The following is a 21286-nucleotide window of genomic DNA, read 5'->3' as shown; positions in this document are numbered from 1 at the left end:
GTTACCATCTACCTCTAATCATCATTAGATTAGGGTAACATGGAGGAAGATGACCCCCCTTTAGAACAATGTAGATTTACTTTTAAACTGTAACATATTTAGATACAAGTTTAGCATGCCAATGTGTTATTACAGGAAATAAACAAACATTTTCTAATTTAGTTGTTATATCACAAAATGTAAAATATTAAGAGTAGGCCTAGGAAGCTGCCCCCTGGACAAACTCTTACAGCATGAATGTTAGAGTACTTTTGATGTAATTTTTATTAATATTAATATATATTTTAAAGTTTTATATTTTAAAATTTTATTACGACAATTTGAATAATTGAATAACTAATGACAGACAAAGCAGAATCCTAGTAAAAGAGATTCATCTGAAAGGTAAAATTATTCTATAACTTGTGTACAGGCATATGAACATTAACATATCTAATTGCCCATATTTTAATTAAAGATATATAATAGCAACATTATGAAATCAAATTGAATGATTTCACTCAACCTATAGGTTTTAATGAAAGCAAAGATGTCTGAAATACATCTAATTCATGGAAATATTAAATGATAACCCCATTAATTACAATGATTATTAAATTTAAAAACAATTACACTAGTAACACAATGCCATCTTAATTCAAAATAAAAACTATAACTTTTTCTCCACAAATCCAAAAACATTGATGTGTCTACAAATCCCTCATTGACAAACACACAATTTTCCAAACACACAAAATTAGATCAATTAACGCCGAAACTGTTTCGACTGAGTTAATCTCACAAATGTTGAAATTCAGATGAAATGACAAAATTAAAAATAGCATAGCCATTCATCAAAAGTGTGAGATTTTGTGTTATATATGGGCAGCAGCATGAAATAGGGGTGTTGGAACGTGAGGGGGTCATCTTGCCCCATGTTACCCTACCACTACAAAATACCCGTATATGGTGATATTAAACAACATGTGCAGTTATTATTTTTTAAAAATAGACATTTCTACTCTTTCTTTATGTGACTTTGACATTAAAACAGCCCCTCGGTAAGCTTTGGTAACACAACTAACAGCAATTCAGCTTCTCACATTTCCAGCAAGTGTAGAGGAAAAATACAGTCAGTCAGTTAGAGACCATAATATAAATCAATTTTTATAATATAACTGTAAATACTGAACAACAAAATTTTCCATTAACATCTTTTCAGTAGTAAACATTAAAACCTTGCATATTTACAAAAAGAGTCCTCAAGTTAATAAACAGTGCTATGCCATAACAAACACCATCACTATGACGCATTAAGATGTCAACCCATGTTTCTAATCGGAGATAACAGTCATTGACAACGCAAGTCTTCGAGGAATGGCGTGTGACGATCTCTCAGGCGTCCTGAAGATCGTTCTCCTCCGGTGTCAAGGTGCCGGTCACCTGTGTGAGCAGGTTGCGGATTTCCTCCTCATCATTAAAGGGGTTTTCCTTGTACTCCTCCTTCAGCCACTCTCTGAACTGAACAAATATGAACAATTATAATCCAGCGCTTCATTCGGACAAGCACAGAATGTTTAGTGGGCATTGACTCTGATTCTTATCAATACAACCTATGCCCGCTGTATTCAGATTTCTATAAACCACACTGTAAACGATTTCCGTTGTTTTCATACACATAAGAATAACTTTCACAGACTGTGATGACGCGTTTTAACGGTAATCAATATCGTAAATCCTGCAAAGTTCATTTTTAATAAATGTATGTACATTTATAACACTATACATTGTATTATATTACCTTTGCACCAAATTACAAAAAACAAGTTAATGCTGCTGTGAGAGTGTTTCTAATTACTTATTTCTCTCTTCTGACAGCCGTTATCAATCGCTCTCTATTTTGTTCCTCTTTTTGAAAGTTGTGAAAACACTATATTGTGGAGTTTTTCTTTTGCTGTTTGTGCAAATGAAAACAAAAAATATATCCAATGAAGTCTCTCTCTCACCACTATAAAAGTTAACCCAACTATGACAACTTCCGAGACCCGGAAATGTGAAAAGGGTCTATTGTAGTAATATGAACACTGACTGGACTGAAGCAACTTAGGTTTGATTATCCATGTTATTTTTTAGAAAAAATACGTTCAGACGTTGAGTGTCAAATATGATCATCAGGCTTATGAGGATTTATTTGTTCATCTCTCAATCATTATTGTATTGCATTGCATTAAAACTACAGAGCTTTCATCATAAAACTAAGCATTTAAATATCATCGTACCAAGATTATTATTGAGAAATATAGAGTGACGACTGATATTTACATGCATTTTATTTAAGTAGTCTGGTATACTGGGTTATCTTGCTTCATGTTTTACACAGTTAATAATTTAAACGGGGTTAGCAATTAATATTTATAAGATAACATCTCATCTGGGTTAATGTCCTTACTGGACGAATGCCGCATGCGATATGTTTACATAAAAGCTCTAGTACTGCACATCCTCATATTATATATTGCTGTACCATCAAGTTTATCCTAAATTATTTTTTGGACTATAAAAGGTAAGAATGAAACGGTCTCTTCTTTACACCAAATGTTGAGTCTTCTGTCAACAACCCTTTCGCACGTAAGTTTCAAATATTCTGGCTGACCCCCCAGCGTGAGTTTTTTAAGGCGACCGTTATTTAGAACGTATCACTTTATGGTTTCCATGGTGACGCGTCATTGCTTGTTACGTGACACACTGCAGCACTGTATGAATGATGATCTGCTTTCATTTAATTTTTCCATTTTTATTCAAAATATTCACAAATTTGTTAACTATAGCATGAAATATCTAATATTCCGATTGCCAAATATGTGCAAGTGGATGTGTTTTGCTGTTTAAACAGCTTTATAACGATCGCGTTAGTTGAGCCATATGAGCAATGGGCGCCGCCATGTTAGTTTGCACCGCGCAGAGAATCGGATCTGTTGGATTTACAACCCGTGAATTTATCCACTTCTCCCGAAATACGTGAAACTAAGTGTGCCGGTGAACTGGGGAAGAATAGAGTAAGCTTTTAAGTTACTTTCACAATGTGTATCTGATATGAATTAAACGTGTTGTCAAGTTATAATGGAAAGGGTTGTTATTTCCGCTTCTATAGACATCATTGTGTATTTTACAAACTCTAAATATATTGTTTTGTTAGTACTCATGTGTATTTAAATGTCTGAAACCTGAAATGAACATTATTTGGTTGAAAACACTGCATATATGTGATATATGAAAAGCGCTGCGCGCGTCCGTCTCTGGTTTAGCGCCAGTTAAAGCGCGCAAGCACATTTGAATTTGGCAGTTGATCACGTAATGCACTGAACGTTCTAATCACACCGGTGTGATCGTACGCTCCTGGGGCCAGCCAAGACTGATCACACCGGTGTGATCGTACGTGTTAAAGGGTTAAAAGTATAAACTACTGTTTATACAGCGTGCAGTGTTTCAGTGTTTCCGTGATTCTGTCCAACTTTATATTAGGTGTCTTTAACTAAAATGTACTTACATTTAAAGGGTTAGTTCACCCAAAAATGAAAATTCTGTCATTAATTACTCTCCCTCATGTTACTGCACACCTGCAAGACCTTCGTTCATCTTCAACACAAATTAAGATATTTTTGATGAAATCCGAAAGGCATATCTTGTCCATAGACAGCAATTTAACCACGAATTTCAAGGTCCAGAAAGGTACTAAAGACATTGTTAAAATAGTGGACGTGACTGCAATGGTTCAACCTTAATTTTATGAAGTGACGAGAATAATTTTTGTGTGCAAAAGCAAAACAAAGATAACTAATTTATTCATGAAAGTCTTCTCTTGTGTGTTATTCTCCTATGCTGTTTACGTTCAGTTCTTCCAGGTTCTGCTTCAGAACGCCGGCTCAGTATTGGAGAGGTCGACTATTTATTTATTTATTTTTGCTCTTATTTGGTTCATCTTAGGTCTGACAGAAAGTAACAATAACATAAATACAGTAATATAGTATAAATATTATAGGTACATATACACATAAAAAAAACAACCATACATTAATTTAGATTGAGAGGGAAAAAAAAAAACACCAGGCAAGTACAAATAATAATCTATATATAATAATAATAATAATAATAAAATGTAAAAATTATGAAAAAAAAAAACAAAAACAAATAAAAACAGGATTTAGTTGTCTCCTTAAAATATTCCATAAAGGGCTCCAGATTTTCAGAAAAATATTTGGCTTTTGTTTAATTGCGCACCAAATCTTTTCCATCTTAAGAGCATGTCAAAAGGTCAAAAACCCATTGCGATAAGGAGGGGGAATTGCGGTCTTCCAGTTATTCTTCAAGAATAAGTCACCTAGCCAGCAAAGGCTACACTGTCAGCCTGTAATGTGTTTAAATGAACAGATTCTGGCAAAATACCAAACAATACTGTTAAAGGGTTGTGGTCTATTGGTAAAGAAAAAAAATAACAGAAAAGCACCTGAAAACTTTCCCCAAAAACCAAAATTCTGTTTTGGAAGAGACCAAAGAGAATGCTTAACTGGGCTGGTTCAGTTGTGCAATGAAGGCAGGTTGGGTTGAGATCAGGGAATATTTTGTTTAATTTAGTTCTAGACCAATGGACTCTGTGTGACTCAGTATTTATAGATGATGAATGTATTCGCCTCTTCCCAGAGTGCCTTCAGTGTACGCATTGAGGGGGACAGTTTTGTGCTAATTATAGTAAAGATTTTAGAAATAACCCCTTTCAAAGATATATGAAGGTATAATACATCAAGTATATTTTTCATTGGCAAAAAGGGAAAGTTAGAAAACTGCTTACGAATAAAGTTTCATATCTTCAAGTATCTAAATAAAATGGGAGCTGGGTAGGTCGAATTTTTCTCTAAATTGTGTAAAGGATGCAAAATTGTTATCTATGTGTAGTTGACCAACTGTAGCTAGGCCATGTTCCCTCCAAATGTTAAAAGCTCCATACATCAAAGAGGGTGGAAATTATATATTGCAAAAAACAGGCGCTACAGTCAAAGGCTCTTTAAGGCCCAATGCTAAACAGAATTGACACCAAATCCTTAATGAATGCTTAACAACTTTTATTATTATTATTATTATTATTATTATATTTAAATGGAATTGGTATACATAGTAAGGATGTTAAAGATGCTGGAGTACTTCCATCAGTACCCACTGAGACTTATTTAATTGCAAATCCTGCTGCACCCAATATAACAGATTCCTAATGTTTGCTGCCCAATAATAGGTTTGAAAATTTGACAGAGCCAGGCCACACAAACACTTTGGTTTCATAAGATGACTTTGATTAATTTGTTTTGACTTATTCCAAATGAAAGAAGAAATATTCTGCTGCAAAACTGTAAAAGAAAAAATGATTTTGGATTAAATATAGGAGGGCACTGGAAATTATATAAAAATGTAGGAAGAATATTAATTTTGATAACATTCACCCTATATCAAAGATAGAGGGAGACATTTCCAGGACACGGAGAGAGACTTAACATGATTATGGAGAGGACTAAAGCTGGCTTTGAACAGGTCAGAGTATTTACGGATCACCTGAATCCCAGGTATTTAAAACGATTTCTGACAACCTTGAATTGAAAATCTGATTATGAAATCTGAAGGGAAGATGAGTTCAGTGGGAACAATTCACTTTTACAGAAATTTAGTTTGTATCCTGAGAAACTACTAAAGTTATCTAGAATAGAAAAAAAAAAAAAAAATGAGGAATTGAAATAAGAGGATTAGATAAAAAATAAGAAGGTCATCTGCATATAAAGAAACCTTATGCAATTGCAAATATGGCTAATATAGGCAAATATATGGCTATGGCTAATATAGGCAAATACCAAGATATGTCTTGTGCCCTGTTGCAGTTTGAAATACTCTGAAAAGTAATTATAAGTATGTATAGAAGCTTTAGGGCCCACATATAAAATTTTAATCCAAGAGATAAATGTAGGGACAAATCCAAATTTTCCTAAGACCTGAAAAAGATCCATTCAACACGGTCAAACACCTTTTCAGTGACAGTACCACATCTTGTTTTAATGGGAAGAAAATAATATATTAAAAATGTGCCTAATATTATAAAAAGAATGACTATCCTGAGTAAAGCCAGTTTGATCAGGCAAAATTATTTGACCCACAGAATTTTCAAGATGGGTAGATAAAAATTTGGCTAAAATTTATAGTCAAAATTTAACAAAGAGATGGGAGGATATGAACCACATTCTAGTGGATTCTTGTCTTTCTTTAAAAGCAGCAAAAAGTCGCTTGATAGAGACTTGCAGGCAAATAATCATTCTGAAGACTTTCTGAGAAAACCAAAAGTAAAATTGGGCTTAACATATTGACAGATTTCATAGATGCTACAGATTCCTTAATTCCCTCATATTGAATGTCTTTATCTAAAGAATAGTGGGAAATTCAATTCCAATTAGAAAAGTGTTCATTGCGAAAGCATCTGGTGGGGATTTTGAGGAGTATAAGTTGGGGAATCAGACGAGATGCTTCAGCCTCACGAATCTGCTGGGCAAGAACTTTCCTGTCCTATCACTTTGCTCATAAACCCTATGTTGAGCACGAAGAATACATTTTTCAGCTTCATCGTTTGATAATATATCATATTCTGCCTGTAAGAACTGATGCTCTTCAAAAAGTTCAGGGGAAGGATCCGAGGCATACTGGCTATCAATAAGCACTATGGCGTTAGATATTTCTTTAAGATGTCTTTTCTTCTCTTGATTTTTATGGGATGAATAAGAAATGATTAGACCACGTAAATAAAATTTCAGGTTTTCCCAAATAGTAGAGTATGGCATGCCTGCCGTAGTACTGACTTCAATAAAACTTGATATATTGGAAGAGACAAATTCAATAAAATCCTTGTTGGATAGGAGACTTAGACACCGACAGCATTTAGGTGGCTGATGTGGAATTTGAAGCTCTAATATAATTGGTACATGATCAGAAATTACAATACTTAGGTAAAAACAGTCCTGTAAGTATGGAAGAAATGTATTGTCCAAAAAGAAATAATCAATGTGAGAATACATCAGGTGAACATGAGAAAAAAATGAATACTTCCTTTCAGAGGGATGCAAGTGATGAAATGCATAATATATACCATACTTTTGCATAAATGTGTGGATAACTGAGGCACATTTTGATAGAGATTTATCTTTTTGGAAGATTTATCAAGAATGGGAGACATAATGCAATTAAAGTCCTCAGCCATAAGTCGGTGCGAATAAATATTAGGAATACAAGACTAAGAATAAATAAAATTAGGATCATCATAATTGGGAGCATAAACATTTGCAAGAGTCAAGGGGGTCGAGAAAAGTATGCATGATACAATAATGTATCTTCCTCTATGATCTACAATAGTTTCAGAGGCTAAAAATGAGACAGATTTATGCACTAAAATTGCACAGCCTCTAGATTTAGAATTAAATATTGAATAGAGAACCTGTCCTACCCGATCCCCTTTTAATCTAAAGTGGTCAGCAGAACAAAGATGCATTTCACAACCACCCTATAATTATAAAAATCCACCCACTTCTTTTTTTTTTTATTATAAGCAGTGTCTGGAATAAGCCATTTGCAGATGTCCACAACTGCTATAACAGACTTTGCCATAGACCCCCACTCTGAGCGAGTTGTACACAGTCCTCCATTTTCTCCAGGCTGGAGGAGCTGTAGCAACAAGAATGACTCGTAAGCGATTGAGGTGTTTTGTTGTTGGATGTAAGAGTGAACATAACAGTCTCCATGTACTCCTGACATCAGAGCCGCTGAAGACACAGTGGATTCGTTTTTTGTTTTTTTTTTTTTGTTTTTTTTAAGGGTATGCACCCCCATATACCCTAAATGTACACCCTAAATGTGTTTATGCGTGCTTGAATCATTTTACACTACTGCTTTGTGAACAAATGTCAATACAAAGGGACAATACAAAACACAGATTTAGCAAAAAAGTTGTTAGTCAAGGATGGATCACTAGCAACTGCTCGTGATCCAGCTTGCAGTCTTTGGAGCAATACTGGATACAGCAGTAATGAAAGGGAGAGCATGCACTTTATTACAGTTCATCAGAGTTGATTTACGGATATAAAGTTTACCAGTTTATCATGCACCCCCCGAAAAGTCAAAAGGTATATTATATATATATATATATATATTACTGTTAATTGTAACAAGATTTTCTGTGTAATTCGCTATGTATGTTGATGGTAATGCAAGGGAGAGAGAGTTTATGGATAATATTTCAATGCACACTTCTTGCACTGTGTTTTATCAAGCTCTTACAGTGATTTTCTGGTGTGAAAACAGATGCTTCATTTTTTTGTGTGAAGTACATAAAACTCAGTAAAGAAAGGTTTGGCCATCATTCGGACGGGGTCCAGTACAACAGGCTTGTACTAATAATGGATAATTGTAGCATTATTGTAGCACCATCAGTTATGTTTCATCTTTGGCTGACTCTGTAGATCCGTTAAAGCTTGCCGAATCAGTCTTTTTCTGTCACGGAGCCTTCAATGTTGATGCGAGAAGTTCAGAAATATCCCACAAAACAATTTAAGTGTTGTAACTTGTGTAGAAAGTAAATATAACAACTGTTTTGCAGAGCTCCCAACCTTGCAATTTCACATGGCAGATGCTAAACTGGAAGTTCCACGTCGACTACTTTAACAATGTTTCAAGGACCCTTCTGGTCCTTGAAAGTGGTAGTTAAATTGCTGTCTATGGAGGAGTCAGACAGCTCTCGGATTTCATCAAAAATATCTTAATTTGTGTTCTGAAGATGAACGAAAGTGAGGGCGAGTAATGACAGAATTTTCATTTTTGGGTGAACTAACCTTTTAAATAACCAGGGCTCGACATTAACACATGATTTTTGAAGGGGCATGTGAAAGAGAGTTTTAATCAGTAGCCTGATTAAAACATCAATAACAAAAATACTTAGAGAATCACCAAAACACAAGCATGGTTCTATTACATTTAGTGTAAGTGGTGATTGATAATGGATAATAATACATAATGTATGATGTGCTGACAGTAATAAGGTTGCACTGTTGGGACTCACGCCTCTCGTGGCGAAACAAATGAGTGCAGCACACACAAAGAAATCATTGTAAAAATTCAAAATGTGGAAGTTTTTGTGCTGTTTTCCAAGTTATTGAAATCAAGATTGAAAATGTGACACTACTTTTATACAACAGTTCAATAAAGAAGTAGTTAATAAAGTCACTTTTTTAGATGCAATATAGACTGTTTTTGCTCTATTTCAGCAGCGAAAATAGTTCCAAATAAAGATCACAGCACAAAGATTTTATTGTCATCAGATGTAGTTTTGCACAGTCAGCATCTAGAATGTTTTTGATCAGCATTTTAGTGTTCATAGCAGAGTATGTACAAATGTGCACCCCTCGAAAGCCTGAACCCCCCCACATAACAAATCCCAATTTAACCCGTCTATATTTACACTGTTGACCCTTCCCATAAACCTTAACTCATGCTTATACCTAACTAATACCACCAAACATGTATCCTAAACTTACCTGTATCCACCTCAATAGCACAACAAGAGTTTTATAATACAACATGAACACAATAAGTACATTGTACTTAGTTTTTGATGAAGTACCTAGTAGTTGAAGACACCTAATATATAGTGTGACCTAACATTCTAACACTGCATCGCTTCGCGGGGTTAAGCGCAGTGTGCATGTAAACATGATCATTGACATAATTAGAGGCCAGTGGTAAAGTTGTCAGGTTTGTAAAGATACTGCCACAGAAAAAAAATCAAAACAACAACAACAAACCCTTTTGAAACATTAATTCATGAGGTTCAAATGGCCCTGTTGGCTTAAGTTGAACTGACATCTTCATCAATATCATGTAATTGCATTTGGGTGCTAACTGCTGACCGAATTTCAGTCATCAAATGTGAAGGAATCACCTGCTGTAGTTCAGTGCTCTCAAACACCTGCAGCTGGGTCTGGAAGCCCGCATTGGGTGAAGCACAAGGTCTCGCCACCTTCACTGCAGCCAGAGCCTCCTGCCATCCCAGAGTAGTCACAGTCATAATGTACGCCACCACCAGTGTCACACTGCGTGACACGCCAGCAAGACTGGATTACATGAAATCAAAATTCAGCCACTCACTAAGATTCTTTTACTAATTTGATGTCTCATTTCGAAGGCTGCGTCCTCCGGAGGTTGCATTTGAAGGCAGCATATGTCATCGAGGCAGTCTAATTTAAGAAAAGTAACCGTTAGATTGCAAAGTAAGAAAAAAGTTACAGTATTTTACACCTCACGAGAAATAACAGTCAATTTTATTATGGTTACTTTTCCTAAATAAGACATCCTTGAGGACGCAACTACCGAAATGAAACGCAGCTTAAATTTTCACAAAAGCTTGGTTGATGCTAACATGAGGGCAATGCGACATAATAATTACTGGTGTTTCTTTAGGTTAGACATGAGAATGAGCGAGCCCCAAACCTTAAAGGAACACTCCACTTTTTTTGAAAATAGGCTAATTTTCCAACTCCCCTAGAGTTAAACAGTTGAGTTTTACCGTCTTCGAATCCATTCAGCCGATCTCCGGTTCTGGCGGTACCACTTTTAGCATAGCTTAGCATAGTTCATTGAATCTGATTAGACCGTTAGCATCACGCTTAAAAATGACCAAAGAATTTTGATATTTTTCCTACTTAAAACTTGACTCTTCTGTAGTTAAATCGTGTACTAAGACCGACGGAAAATAAATAGTTGTGATTTTCTAGGCTGATATGGCTAGGAACTATACTCTCATTCAGGCGTAATAATCAAGGAACTTTGCTGCCGTTCCATGGCTGCAGCAGTGCAATTATATTACGCAGCACCTGTGAGCCCCTGCTTGCACAGGGAACGTGCCTTGCAACCATGGAGACGTTTGTGAGAGACGCTGCGTAATATCATTGCACTGCTGCAGCCATGATACGACAGCAAAGTTCCTTGATTATTACGCTGGAATGAGAGTATAGTTCCTAGCCATATCAGCCTAGAAAATCACTTTTTATTTTCCATCGGTCTTAGTACACGATGTAACTACAGAAGAGTCAAGTTTTAAATAGGAAAAATATCAAAACTCTTTGGTCATTTTTAAGCGCAATGCTAACGGTCTAATCAGATTCAATGAACTATGCTAAGCTATGCTAAAAGTGGTACCGCCAGAACCGGAGATCGGCTGAATGGATTCGAAAACGGTAAAACTCAACTGTTTAACTCTAGGGGAGTTGGAAAATGAGCCTATTTTCAAAAAAAGTGGAGTGTTCCTTTAAGCATTCAACTTCGTCTTGGAACTTTGACACTGCAAGAGGACGAACGTTCACATTTCGAAGAAATCCTACAGACCCCATTATGTTTTCCAGAAGAAAGCACTCTACCCATATGCTGTATTATATTGTCAGATCAAACAGAGGCTTGTGTTTACTGTACTGTTGTTTTTGGGAAGTTCAAAAATAGCCCCCCTGACACCTACTTATCAGCTGTTCACATTGTCACACAGGGCTCGATTAGTGCTGATATCTTGGTGGTGTGCATATTTTGCTTCCTCATAAGGTAAGGTCTTATATCTTGGTGCATGCAACCAGGGCTTGACATTAGGGCTGGGCGATGTATCGCCTTCGATAATGAACGCGATATTGCGTGGCTTATCAGTGATCTACGGCTCTGTCTATTAAATGCCGCTCCATTTGAAAGCAGGTGATGGCGATTTAGCGGCAATCAGGGAACCGGCTTTACTGATGAAATGCACGTGACAATCATATGCGATATATCGCCCAGCCCTACTTGACATTAACTTTTTTTTTGCTGACCAGCCAGTGGTTTTAGGTAGTGGTTTTTCAAAGTTTAAGCCACTCAGCATTTTCACTGGCCACAATTTTGACATCAATACCATGGGGGAAAACTGCTATATAGATATTTTTAATATCTCATAAATTGGCAGCAGGTATATAAGGCTGCTGTCACTTTAAGACCTGATGCACAAATCCATTATACTGTTACAGTAGGGTACTCTGAGGCATCTTTATGTGCACACACTTTGGGTGTGACAACAAAATCTGTAGAAATTAGTAAAATCATGCGCAATATGCACAATCCCATGCCTAAATTCAAGCCCTGTAACATCAACAATATTCATCCTGAGCAAATGAAATGAGTGAGTGAAGGGAGGTGGGTTTGTGTGTCAATTCGCTGTTGGAGAGATGAGAACGAGAAACCGCAGCTGGTATCATATATCTATTCTGAGGAAAATTAATATTGTAACATTTCAGAATTGATATGTACTGAAAAATCTATATTTTTGACAACACTACATTGCACTTAGTTTATTATTTCAGATACCTTTTTAAAAGACTTCAACTGAAAAATGTATAGCTGTATTACATGCCAAAGTGGCTAGTAGGAGTGACTGCGTTACACACCACTGCTAAAATCCACCCACATTTGGCGGGTTGGCGGATGTCAAGCCCTGCGTGCAACCATATGGATCTACTAACATCAGTTAGTTTACAGTGTAGATTTCAATAGCTGGAGGACATAAAAACCCCTCACTTACCAGTGAACTAGACAGCCCTCCCCTTTCAGTCGGGACTCGTGCATGAACATAATGCTCTTCTTAAAATGCTGAATGCTGTGGAGGGGAAAGAGACCAATTTACCACATGTAGGTCTATACAGAAGTGACACAAATGTGAAGGATTTTACAGTGAAATATAGCCTGTTTTAATGCAGTGATGTCATTTTTGGACACTGAAGACACATTTAATGCACACTTAATGTCATGGGTTTGTTTCGACATTTTGTTATCTAATGCAATGAGACAGTAATTGTGGCTTAAAGGATAGTTCACCAAAAGATATTCTGAAGAACTGTTTTGTTTTTTAAAATAGTGAAAGTTAACAGGGTCCAAAACAACTTTTGCTGTATGGAAAAAAAGAAAAAGAAAAAACTGATGCATTTTTAAAATTATCTTCTTGTGTGCTCCACAGAAGAAGAAAAAAAACAGGTTTGGAATGACATGAGGGTGAGTAAATGACGACAGAATATTAATTTTTGGGTGAACTATCCCTTTAATTGTCAGAAAAAAAAAAAACATTTTGGCAGTTTCAATACATCTTCATGTCATAGAGGTTTGCGTTCAGACTATGAGCACAGTATGATGCTGACAGCACTGTTCCTCCAGTGGCGGGAAGGTCATAACCGTAACAGTAAACAGAGAATTACGAGACATCCTGTATACATGATGTTTTCCAGATGCAGATTGCTCACTGCGGCCGCCCGGTCTACAATACATCTTTTTTTTTTTTACAACTTCAATATTTACAGCCTTCACAGTTCCTGTCATAAGTTTATGTAGGCTTGATACTGACACTCAAACAAGTATGTATTGAAATGATCAAAACATTTCAGTGAGGTGTTTAGGCTGAGTCAGTATCGTGTACGAAACAGCGTTAAAACACTGGCTTAAATATAAAATTTGTTCCGGTATAGATATTTTAAATATTAAAATAAATATTTTTATAGAGTAACCACTCCACATTGTGCCTAACAACGGCACTTAGCTGTTCTAAATTCATGTAAACCACAGCTTCACTTAGCTTATTGCTTTATCTTATACTCTTATCTGTACACTTCAAATACCAAGTAAAAAATAAATAAATTATATATATATATATATATATTATATATATATATATATATATATATCCCTTTGAATGAGTCCTTTGAATGATCAGGGCAACTTTATGACATGCAATCATGTCTCTTCAGAAGACTTGGATTAAACAGCTCAATTCATATGGATTACCTTTACGATGTCTTTTTGTACTTATAAAGATTACTGGTGTTTAATGCATGAAAATTAAAGCATGAAAATTGTGTTGAATGGGCAAAAAACAGTAAGAGAATATTAAAAATTTCTCCATTTGTGTTTGAAGAAGTATGGAACGAGTAACTGATGAATTTTTATTTTTTGATGAACTAACCTTTCAACCATTGTGCTCTCCTTGTTCTTGGTCTTGACCAATGAAATTCCATTACTTTTTTAAAAAAGACACTGGTTTCCATTTATATGTAGGGTACCAACTATTTGATTTGATATATTTAAATGATACTGTTTTTAATGCACCCAATGGAGAAACTGATGGATTTTGCTCTAAACAAGCACTTGCAAAGATAATTCAGAGCAGAGCAAAAAAAAATTAGATTCAAGATATTTTCACGACTTGTTCAATAATAAAATTCCAGGTTTTCCATGATCTGGGCATTCCAGGGTGGTCAAGTCTTCATGACATACACTACTATGAGGGGTTTAGAGGACATGTTGTGTGCCTTCTTCCTAAAACCTTATGTGTGTTTAAGAATACATGCATACACTGAATATATTGTTCAAAGAAATAAAACCTTTAAGCATTGCCTTTCTATTTGAATACCCTACCAGCAACAAAATACAGACATGTTTTGCTTGAACCTGTCCAGATAGTGGCTGTCAAGAAATCCAAAAATCTGACTGTGGTTTCTTTTAAACATGCGAAGAAAAACAACTCGGTAAGGTAGAGTAGCGTTTCCTCCAGAACATCCATCCTTTTGACAGGACCAGGATGAGAAAGGGTTGGGTTTGTCCAGTTTGGTTAAAGAGGGTCAGTTTCACATTACGCATGGCCGGGTTTCGCAGTCTCATAAGGGTGACAAGAGGGTTGATGGTAAAGGGGGGATAAAAATAAAGGCGTAGTGAGACCAAGGCATCACTGCAGAACCCAGCTCATAACTTCCTTCCTGCACCAAGAGGGCCACAAGAGGAAGTGTGCGTATGTGCGGGTCTGTGTGTGTGTGTGCGTGTGTAAATGCATGCACACTCAAGGATGTAACTAGTTTGATATGACATGTAAAACCAACATCACAGATTTAGTGTAATGAAGACTGAGGAAAAGACGAAAGTGAACAGCATGTGTAAATGCAGAACTTATAAAACAGTTTGCTTATGAAAAAAATTTACATTTTCAGGTTGCCACAGTTACTCGCGCTGCCCACTGGTGGCCGACTAGCTATTAGCAAAGATGCCCATCAGAAATGCATAAAGCCTACTCACAGGTTTTGTGTGGGTGCATCTGCTGCTGGGATACAAAGATAAGTCATCTCCTAAAGAAATGGAGGAAAGACATGAGAAGTGCTTCAATATGTCTCAAAATTACATGTGATAGAGCGAAATGTAAGTATGAAAGACAGAGAGTAAACCTTTTCATGTTACATACAGACTTTTTTGTTGCACATGCCTACAATGTGTTCATTTTCAATAATGAATTCAAAACATAGCACTCTCATAGTTCATTCATAAATGCAGAATATTTTACTGTTTTATCTCAAGTCATTTTACTGGCCTCAGACTGACAGCTATCCAGTTTGCAATTTTGATGCAAGAACTTGCAACTTCATGCAAGAATACTGTACAATGTAAAATTCTCATTATTATTATTATTATTTTGCATGGGCTTTTTAAGTTTTACTTACACCGAAAACTTTTGTTAATTCAAAAACACTGGACAAATCAATTCGACAAATGCAGTAAATTAAGTTTAGTTTACTAAAATCAAAAAAGATTTTTTTACAGTGTGCAATGCTTTCGGCACAAGTAAATGGGTGCATATTAAAGGTCTCATTTTCCTGTAAGAGATGCCACTCACTTAGGAAGTGTATCTGCAGAATTTAAGACTTTTTAGGACCTGAATAAATAAAATAAATACAGTATAGTGTTGCACGATACCAGAAAGGTATCACGATACCCTATTATAAAAAATGGTACATTTATACAAATTTTTATTAGATAAGATTTTTTTTATTTTTATAAAAGAGCCATATTTCTTAATGTCCATGTGTGACATCAGGAGCCAGGACGTGTGTACAGAGCTCTGCTTCCACTCCCTGCAGGGAATAAAAAAATATATACGAGCAGTACATGACAAAGAAAAGAAGAAAGAAACAAAGAAAAAAAAAACTTTTTTATTTTAAAATGAGCTAAGCGCTACTTGCGTTGCTGGGCTCAGACCTAAAGCGTGTGCACAGAAAGCCACCTTTCCGACAGGATGATCATGACTTCAGTTCTCTTTTGCAGATTATTGGGCTTGAATTGTCAAAAATATGTCAAAATGCATGTCCTGGAGAGTATTCATGTAAACACAATCAGGTATTTCTTCAGTGAACGTAAACAGCATAGAAAGAAATCAGATGCGTTCCAATATATTGAATCCGTGCAGTTCTTAATGTCATGAACTACATTGTTTTAATGTTTTATGTTTCATGGTGTGCACTTATAATGTCAGAATAATTTTTACATTAAAAATGGTCATAATTTAGAAATAAAAGGCATTTTTTTGAATGCTCTGTTTGAAGTGTCTGCTGTCAGACTTCAGTGTAAACTCCCACTGCTGTGATTGGCTGACATCTTTGCATATGAAATAGCTAAGTATTACTCTCTATGTGGAACTCTCTTGAAAACTTTTAGCTACTATTACAGCTCTCAAAGTTAACTAATTGTGAAATGTGTTGATTATAGCATTGTATTTAGATCTATAGCATTATACTGTGGCATGAAAGGTTACACTGATGAACATTGTAGCCGATGTTGAGCACATGAATGCAGTGATCTCATCGTTGCAACTCGATTTCTGCATTCTCACGAATGCTTTCATCATAACTAACAGTGCAAACATGATGTAAATAAGAGATTTGTTGATTTTAACAGGAGTTTTGGCACGAGTCCAGAACTCAGTCATTGATAAACTTGCATTGTTTTACAGTTCAAGCGACTGTAAAGGGAGCGTTCTTTGAACGCTTTCCATATATAATTTAAGCACATAATTTATTTTCATTCTACAGAAATAATGTGAAGTTGACCGTTTGGTCACTGATTTGAATTACTGACACATAGAAAAAGAACATTAGACTGCACATAAATCATTAATATCAGAAATCACTAGATCAGGCATTAGAATTAACACAGTTACTGTCACGTCCATATTGTAAAAGTCTGTTTGCAAACTGACCAAATAATCCTCAGGGAAATGTACCACATGCAAATAAATAATGCTCATCTTAGACATTCACATCTTGCCATCCCCAAAGCCATTTTTATCACTTGCTAGCTCTAGTAACCCATTGTTAGTATCTCTGTGTTACCTATCACATGGTAATCGTGATTCGGTGGGCGGGGATAAACAGGCAGTGATGTCGAAGCAGACATTGATCATCTTCTGTGGAGGCAGTGTTTAGCCACAGTTTTACGTAATAAAGTGGCACATTCCACGACCTGTCATTCTGACAGATTGGCTTCAATATAAGCTGTTCTTAGACTTACAAGAAAATTTTGAGTTCTGAAACTTGCAGGATGTTATATAGTACAATGACCTCTTATGTGTTAAAAAGATCCAGGTAATTTTGATTTCTCAGTTCATGACCACTTCAAAAGGGTTAGTTCACCTAAAATTAAAATTATCCCATAATTTACTCACCCTCAAGCCATTTTTGGGTGAACTAACCCTTTAAAGGTACAGCAGCCTAATAAACCTGCTGCTATCTGTGTGACGAATGAATGTTAAAAAAAAAAAAAAAAAGAAAAATTGTGATTGAGTGAATGCTATCCACTGTTTTTTTTTTCCATTTGATTATTTAATTTCTTCCTTGAATGCTGTTAAATAGACCTACTGCAGCCTACCTGAAAAATATAAAGCACTGTTTATTTTATTTACATCTTTCTTATATAGTGTGTCATATTGTCTGTAATTTGCATCTTTGCTTATTTTTATTAACAAAGATAAAATGAATTTAATAACTATATTGTGATTATAAATTTAAAAAATATTAAATTATGAAATAAGATTTTGGTCATATCACCCACCCCTATCCCATCCTGTTCAGAACTGTGAAAGATTAATTGTGATTATTGCAAACATCTCTGTAAGGACATTCACACTGAGGCATGTAATTATTAATTTATTAAAATAAAGGAGAGGGAATGTTTAATTTATAAAACAGTGAATTTTAAGTTCTGTCATATTATTTAATTACTTTTACTATTTTAGTTTAGGTTTTGTTTTTTTTTGGGGGGGGGGGGGGGGTTCTCGATTCAGTATTAGTATCGAGGCTTTTAGTCAGGTATCATATCGAAGTCATAATTTTGGTATCTTGACAACATTACTGCAGAATAAACACATTTAATCTCAAAATAAATCTTGCATCTCAAGACAGGCTGCAAAACACATTCAGCTGCTAAATAGGGAAGCAACCTGCAAGTGTAAAATACTGAGAATGAAATATGCTGCTACGTGACATCATTCTGCTGACATTTCACCGTGATTTTATGTTTGCATTAGTATAGAGAAGCTTCTAAATATTTTGAAGACATGAAATAATGAGTCCAACTACCTGTAAAATGGGAGCGGCTGTATCATGGATGGAGAGGATATGTGTGATGTTGTTTCTCGCTAACTGCTCCCTGTCTCTGGCATCTGTGAAAATAAATAAACATTTATTATCTTCCCTAAACATGCACCTAATTAAAAATGGTGTTGTCCATTCTTACCTTTGAAATTACCCAAGTACAGGTCTGACAGAACCTGGGATGACACAAGCAGGTTTGTTCAGTCACAACCAAACCAAAAAATATACAAAACTACATATTATAGCACTCCAAAAATAGACAACTGTGTTTAAAGTCACCATGAAATAGATTTAGATTTGTGCATTTTGCAGACACTTTTATCCAAAGCGACTTACATTGCATTATACTATACATTTGTATCTGTGTATGTGCAATCCTTGGGATTGAACCCATGACCTTGGAATTGCTAGTGCCATGCTCTAACCCCTGAGCTACAGGAAAGCTGAAATTAAAAATGGACAATTCTTGCTTTTTTATTCAGAATATTGCAGTATTTATTATCTCTGCACAGCATTATTTTTTTAAATTCATGCGTCTTGTAATCTTTATTCAAAATAACCTCCCCTCCATCTTGCAGCTCCTCCCTTCTCTGATGATATGTTTATTGATGGGAGGGCGGGGCTACCTGTCACTCACATGAAATCGACCAAAAAGCAAACCACAACCATGCAGTCAATTCCCCATGGATAAAATCAAGCCCTGCTCTACATTATTTTTTATTGTTCCAGAAGCCATTTCACTTGGCTACGTCACGATGGGGGGGGAAAAAGACTAAAATCAACAAAAACATTGAAAACATTAACGTGCCCGACCCCCTCACTACAACATCTCTGATGAAAATCTGTCACTCACATGAAACCATGGAAACAAGGTAACATTTTCTACCATCTAATCCCAATGGATAAAATCAAGTCCTGCCCCCTTTTTTCTCATTCACAGCAGGGAAGAAAACACTGCCACAATTTTTGCTTTTCAGATTTTACAATTTGAGAAAATCATATGCATTAACTATTTAAAATGATATCTTATTTTGATGAATAGTACATTCTTCATAGAAGCTGTGCATGATTTTATCCAAACTCTCAAATAAAATGTGTCATAAACAACCAATGACCAATTGACCCTTCACCAGGAGTTTGATTGAGAGATGGTCCTCACTGCAAAACATGAGATCCGGGGATGATGTTGGATCCAGGTCCAACTCCTCCCACTTTACATATGAGAAGCATCTCAATGGAGCCTGTGGTGGACATCCAACCCGGCCCACATCCAAATGTGACATCAGAAGACAGGCCAATGCCGCCCTGCAGCCAATTCTTAAGATTTTATTGGTCATATCAATCACAGTATTGATTGCTTACACCAAACACTGATCCCTTAACATACCCATCTCCACCCCCTGGATCAGTACACGAGATCCAGTGAGGAGCTACTGAGATTAAAATCTGTTGCCAGAGCATTGTTATGTGGTTGCTAAGGTGTTCTTGAGTAGTTGTTAGCAGCACACTGCTATGTGGTTGCTATGGTGCTCTGGGGTGTGTTTCCCAAAAGCATCGTTAGTTGGTAACAACAGAACTTGCCATAGTTGTTTTTGGGAAACGCACCCCTGGATGGTTGTCAGCACGTTTCTATACAGTTGCTAAGGTGTTCCAAGTGGTTACTGGCAGATTGTTGCGTGGTTGCTGTGATGTTGGTGGTAGTTTATATGTGGTTGCTTACTGGCCCAAGAAAAAACAACTTCAAGTCTAAGTAACTTCTACCGCACATCTCCTCAACAAAACACATTAGTTTGAGGAATCATTCATGTGGCACAACCTGCACAAAGTTTCATACTCAGTGGTTTGTTCAAATGACTAACGTTAGCCCAAAGTATGAGCAACAGTGACGCTTCTCTTAGCCAACGCCACTAATAAACACAAACACTTGGAAGGCAGCGTCGTGTTTATGTTGGAGGAGCATCGATTCGTGTCACATCGATAATCCCTCTCAAATTTACAGACCTAAAGCACTGCAGAAGGAGAACAGGGAAGCATATCCATCTACCTTATTTATTCCGTTTCCCATGCCACGGTGTATGCAGTGGCTAGTATTTCAGTGGTCCGCTTGAACGAGGCTTGTATCAACAGTTAATCGCTATAAGCGCTCACATTCAACTTGTCGTGTAACGTTATCTACACACTGTCTTGAGTTCCTGGACGAGCTTCTCTTAAAGGCACAGTACACATAAAACAGACAAGTAGTACTTCATGTACTCAAATTACTTTATTCTCCGTGCTTCATGTAGTCAGGACTGTTTTAAAGTGAAATAGCTGTATTTCAGATTTCAATCAATAAATAGTCAATTTAAAAACAGTTGTCTTTTAAATTTGGTTTAAAGGTTTGTGTCATCAATGTGATCCTTCTCTGCAAAATGGGTAAATTATTAAATAAATTATCTATCTATCTATCTATCTATCTATCTATCTATCTATCTATCTATCTATCTATCTATCTATCTATCTATCTATCTATCTATCTATCTATCTATCCATTTGCTCCATCACCCACACCTTTGATTTTAAAAATTTTCTTTAACACTGATGCAGCATTTTCAAAGTTTCCCTTCGCTGTTTATTTAGCCTACTTATTAAAACAATAATAAATGTTCAATTGGTACAGTTACCTACATAAGCTGACATCACTAAGTGTGGCCTCGTGATCTGGTTTTCTGCTGTTGATTATGTTTGTCTACCCGAATTTAGCCTACTTTCACTTTGTAAAACAATATCCC

General features: G+C 36.0%; 1 protein-coding gene across 2 annotated transcripts; it reads right to left on the bottom strand.

Moving 5' to 3' along the window:
* Nucleotides 1-139: 139 nt before the first annotated feature.
* On the bottom strand, nt 140-20704 carry dusp22b (dual specificity phosphatase 22b). 2 transcript variants are annotated; one of them, XM_067362914.1, is made up of 7 exons: nt 20560-20704; nt 18658-18691; nt 18501-18583; nt 15172-15221; nt 12641-12715; nt 9992-10163; nt 140-1495 (listed from the first exon to the last, which is right to left on the bottom strand). In XM_067362914.1, the coding sequence occupies exons 1-7, from the start codon at nt 20578-20580 to the stop codon at nt 1457-1459; spliced, it is 474 nt and encodes a 157-aa protein (XP_067219015.1). In that variant the 5' UTR covers nt 20581-20704; the 3' UTR covers nt 140-1456. The 2 variants fall into 2 exon arrangements, with proteins under 2 accessions (XP_067219015.1, XP_067219014.1); XM_067362913.1 differs by having other exon boundaries at nt 192-1500.
* Nucleotides 20705-21286: the final 582 nt, after the last annotated feature.

The sequence above is a fragment of the Chanodichthys erythropterus genome, chromosome 16 (assembly GCF_024489055.1).
Source record: "Chanodichthys erythropterus isolate Z2021 chromosome 16, ASM2448905v1, whole genome shotgun sequence".
NCBI lineage: Eukaryota > Metazoa > Chordata > Actinopteri > Cypriniformes > Xenocyprididae > Chanodichthys > Chanodichthys erythropterus.
The sequence above is the reverse complement of the archived record's forward strand: the minus strand, read 5'-3'. Positions and strand labels throughout refer to the sequence as shown.

Coding starts and splice junctions, on each gene's coding strand:
- dusp22b (XM_067362913.1), bottom strand. CDS start 20,580: ATGGGAAACGGAATAAATAAG. Junction 18,584..18,657: donor GTACTTGGGTAATTTCAAAG/GTAAGAATGGAC, acceptor TTATTTTCACAG/ATGCCAGAGACAGGGAGCAG. Junction 10,164..12,640: donor GAGGGCTGTCTAGTTCACTG/GTAAGTGAGGGG, acceptor CATGTAATCCAG/TCTTGCTGGCGTGTCACGCA.